Source organism: Brassica oleracea, chromosome C9 (genome assembly GCF_000695525.1).
Source record: "Brassica oleracea var. oleracea cultivar TO1000 chromosome C9, BOL, whole genome shotgun sequence".
Taxonomy (NCBI): Eukaryota; Viridiplantae; Streptophyta; class Magnoliopsida; order Brassicales; family Brassicaceae; genus Brassica; species Brassica oleracea.
In genome coordinates this window covers 11,412,591-11,416,315 of record NC_027756.1, presented here as the reverse complement: position 1 = coordinate 11,416,315, position 3,725 = coordinate 11,412,591, and the positions used below count along the sequence as shown (strand labels likewise).

Here is a 3,725-nt window from a genome sequence, read left to right as displayed (position 1 = left end):
CGGAGGAAGCCAGAGGCTATGCTCTGACTACTAAGACCAAGACGGAGAGACTCGAGGTTGTGTGACGTACGCCGGGACTCCGGTTTGACGAACTGGAGAGGCAGAGAGAAACTTTTTTCTAGAAGATGGTTAAAGCTAAGAGGAATCAATGAGTTTTGTGGAGATGTAGATTGAGTTCATCAAAGATGAGAATCATATATATATATGGTTTAGAGAGGGGCTACAAATGAGGAACATTTATGATCAAACGATTTAAGATGGGGACATGAAGAGTTCACCAGTGAAAAAATAGATTACGAACATACACACGGCGCAACTCTGTAACTCAGACTTGTTTGAGACAATGATGAAAAGAACCCATATTAAACTACAACAGTTTACAATATAGGAAAACTATAATTGTTGCAAACTTAAGATTTTTTTCATATAACGTGATCAATCCCATTTAAAAATGAAACCCATAACTCATTTGTAGGTCCGATCCTCAGAGGAAGCCGAAGAAGCAAGAGCTTCCGACCTTCATAAATATATATTAGGTTAGACCATCAATGTACAAAGGTATCAGTTAGTTTAGTGGTATAAATGTTGGTGTTTATATCTCAATAACCCGGGTTCGAGCCATGGGCTTGACACTTTTTTACACTTTTTAAAAGTAGGGTCCACAAAACGATGACGTGGCGCGCTGAGGAGTGAGCAAAAACTGATCTATTATAATATAGATCAGTTGATTTTTTACACCGTTTAACTTACGTGGTACTACATAATTTTAGAAGAAACTCATGTAACGGTATCTGGGTTTATCTTTTGGGCCTACCTTAAAATTCCTTACAGGCCCAAACCGAACGGTTTACACATTGTTCTTTGACCCCTTCGCCTTATTCCTTATCCACGTGGAGTGTGGAGACATTTAAACGATTCGCTAACGGAGACATCTAGACTAGGAACAACAATTTAACGGTCGTTTGTCTACTTTTTTCAAATTAAATTATTTTAGAAAGCAAGCTACTGATTCCCAACGTGGACCGTACCTGCCCGGACAAACCAACGGCTCAGATTGAGTTATAAAATCGACGGTTGAGATTGAATCTGTATCAAACGCTCTTATTCAGAGGCGACTGAAGTCTTTTTAATTTCATCTCCCGTTTCTAAACTCATTCACGTCTGAACCAGAAAGAGTTTTAGGGTTTTTGCGGAGGTTTCAAGGAAGTAAAGTTACAATGGCGGAAGAGAACAAACACGAGGAGTCAATCATGGAGAAGATAGCTGAGAAGATCCATGGCCACGATAACTCTTCTTCGTCAGATTCAGATGACGAGAAGAAAGCGTCGTCTATCAAGACGAAGATCTACCGCCTCTTTGGAAGAGAAAAGCCTGTCCACAAGGTCTTCGGTGGCGGAAAACGTACGGATCTCTCTCTCTTTCTCCTGTTCTTCTACAGTTTGGTTTTTGTTTCCGCTTCGGTCTGAACTTTGAGGCATAGCGTTGTTAGCTGGTTTTTCTTGTCGGATCTGGAATCTAGCTGTCCGAATGTGAAGTCGTTGTTGTATGCTTACTTAAGTTGACCGTTACTGTAGATTTGGGTTTGTTGTTAGATATGGTGTATAGTATACAATACGTATATAGAAGAATGATTTGATTTGTTATATTTATTAATATCTTATATTATACACCTTAGAAGATCTGTGAAATTTTTGTGGTTCACTGTTTTGATTCAGCTGCCGACATATTCCTATGGAGGAACAAGAAGGTATCAGGAGGAGTGTTGGGTGCTGCAACTCTCTCCTGGATCTTATTCGAGTTACTTCAATACAACCTCCTCACTCTCTTCGGCCACATCTCGATCCTTGCTCTTGCAGTGTTGTTCTTGTGGTCTAGTGCTACTACCTTCATTCACAAGTAAGTTTCACAATGGCTGAGTGTTGAGATTATATGTATTTACAAAGTGTGCTAAAGGCCGATTATTTGCATTTTTACAGGAAACCTCCTCATATCCCTGAAGTGCACATCCCCGAGGAAGTCGTTCTCCAGCTCGCCTCTGGACTAAGGATTGAAATCAATCGCGGGTTTACTCTTCTTAGGCACATCGCATTAGGAAGAGATCTCAAGAAGTTCCTTATGGTAAATACTCTTTTTATTTGTTAACCATTACTGTTGTTTGATTACTATTTGAAAATGACTCTTAAAATCTGTTTTTAGGTGATTGCTGGGTTGTGGGTTTTATCCAAAGTTGGTAGCTCCTGCAACTTCTTGACCTTAGTCTATAGCGGTGACAATCCATACCCTTATTACATAAAAACACTCTTGTTTGTGTTTGTTTCTGATATCTTCTAATTCTTTTTTTTTCTCTCTTTTCAGCAACTGTTCTTCTCTTCACCGTTCCTGTGCTCTATGAAAAGTATGAGGATAAAGTCGATGACTTTGGTGAAAAGGCAATGAAGGAGATCAAGAAGCAATACGCTGTGCTTGATGAGAAGGTTTTGAGTAAGGTGATAAGCAAAATCCCCAAAGGAGCCTTCAAGAAGAAGGATTAGAGAGTGTGTAAGTTTCTCTCATCATTATCTGAGTCTTCCAGGTTGATATATAAATCTCGAAGCATTGTTTTTCTTACTTGTATTGGAAGCTGTGTTGGTTAATAAACCCTTTTAGTCTCTCAAATATCTGCTTTGTGGGTTTTATTCGGGGGTTTAACCAAATTTTATACAACCATATTAAATTTGAGCTAATATCATCGCCTCCTCTGTTATGGTAATTGATCTTTGAATTTGAATAATCCAAATTAGGGTTTGCGACGGCATAATGGAGTTCGTCCTTCTAGTTTTTTTGTTTGCAAAATTACTTTCTGAACTGATTGACATTATTAAAAAAGCTTTTACGATTGTAAATATGCTCTTGTTTTGATCTTTTGATTATGGACTCAAATAAATAAAATCTGAGAACTAATAATCTGAAAGAAAAAACGTTAATGTTATAAATTTGATGTCCATAACCGGCCCAATGCTAGAGAGAGAGAGAGTCGACCGTGAGGAGAGAGAGAGAAAATTGGCATCTTTCCTTTTCTTTATTAGATTATGATTTGTACTATTTTTATATTTGTATTTCATTTCTTTACTCTTTCCATTATTCTATGACAGTGTAATTCCCTATATATAAATGATTCCTTATGTTTATGAATAATACAAAAACATAGATTCTATTCTCTAGTTTCACAACACGTTATCAGCACGATTACTCTAAACCCTAAGCTAAACAAACCCTAGCCGGCGAATCCATAACCCCCTCGACGATAAACCCTAACCATTGAGAACTCCCGATCACGAACCCTAAACCTAATACTCATCCTGTTCCCGTTCGTGACACGATCCCAGCTCACGACCCCATACCGTCTCAGCTCGATCCCGAGACACGATCTCAGCCAGCTCGCGATAGACGACTCGATACCGCTCGCGATAACAGCTTGTTTCCGTTCGTGATCAGACGATCTCAGCTTCATCTTGCGTTCCCGATACCAGCAAGGACAGCTCGCGATACGTTCCAGCTCTAGACGACCTCATCTCGTTCGCGTATCAATCTCAACGTTCAGCTCGCGATCTTCATCTCATTGGTGGTCCATTCAACCCTACTTGAGGTTAAGGTAATCCTTAAACCCTAATCGAAACCCTAGGGTAATAGATCAAAACCCCAATGAGTAAATCAAAGCTCATAATCATAAGTTCGATTCCCTAAAG

The 3,725-nt window shown here is 39.2% G+C and overlaps 1 protein-coding gene across 1 annotated transcript; it reads left to right on the top strand.

Moving 5' to 3' along the window:
• Nucleotides 1-1,131: 1,131 nt before the first annotated feature.
• Nucleotides 1,132-2,749, top strand: LOC106315529 (reticulon-like protein B3). Its single transcript, XM_013753282.1, has 5 exons — nt 1,132-1,401; nt 1,716-1,896; nt 1,977-2,118; nt 2,197-2,266; nt 2,356-2,749. The coding sequence occupies exons 1-5, from the start codon at nt 1,218-1,220 to the stop codon at nt 2,529-2,531; spliced, it is 753 nt and encodes a 250-aa protein (XP_013608736.1). The 5' UTR covers nt 1,132-1,217; the 3' UTR covers nt 2,532-2,749.
• Nucleotides 2,750-3,725: the final 976 nt, after the last annotated feature.

Bases quoted from the DNA above. Each gene is read 5' to 3' on its own strand.
- LOC106315529 (XM_013753282.1), top strand. From the start codon at position 1,218: ATGGCGGAAGAGAACAAACACGAGGAGTCAATCATGGAGAAGATAGCT. The intron at 1,402-1,715 runs GTACGGATCTCT...GTTTTGATTCAG, and splicing joins GGTCTTCGGTGGCGGAAAAC to CTGCCGACATATTCCTATGG. The intron at 2,119-2,196 runs GTAAATACTCTT...ATCTGTTTTTAG, and splicing joins ATCTCAAGAAGTTCCTTATG to GTGATTGCTGGGTTGTGGGT.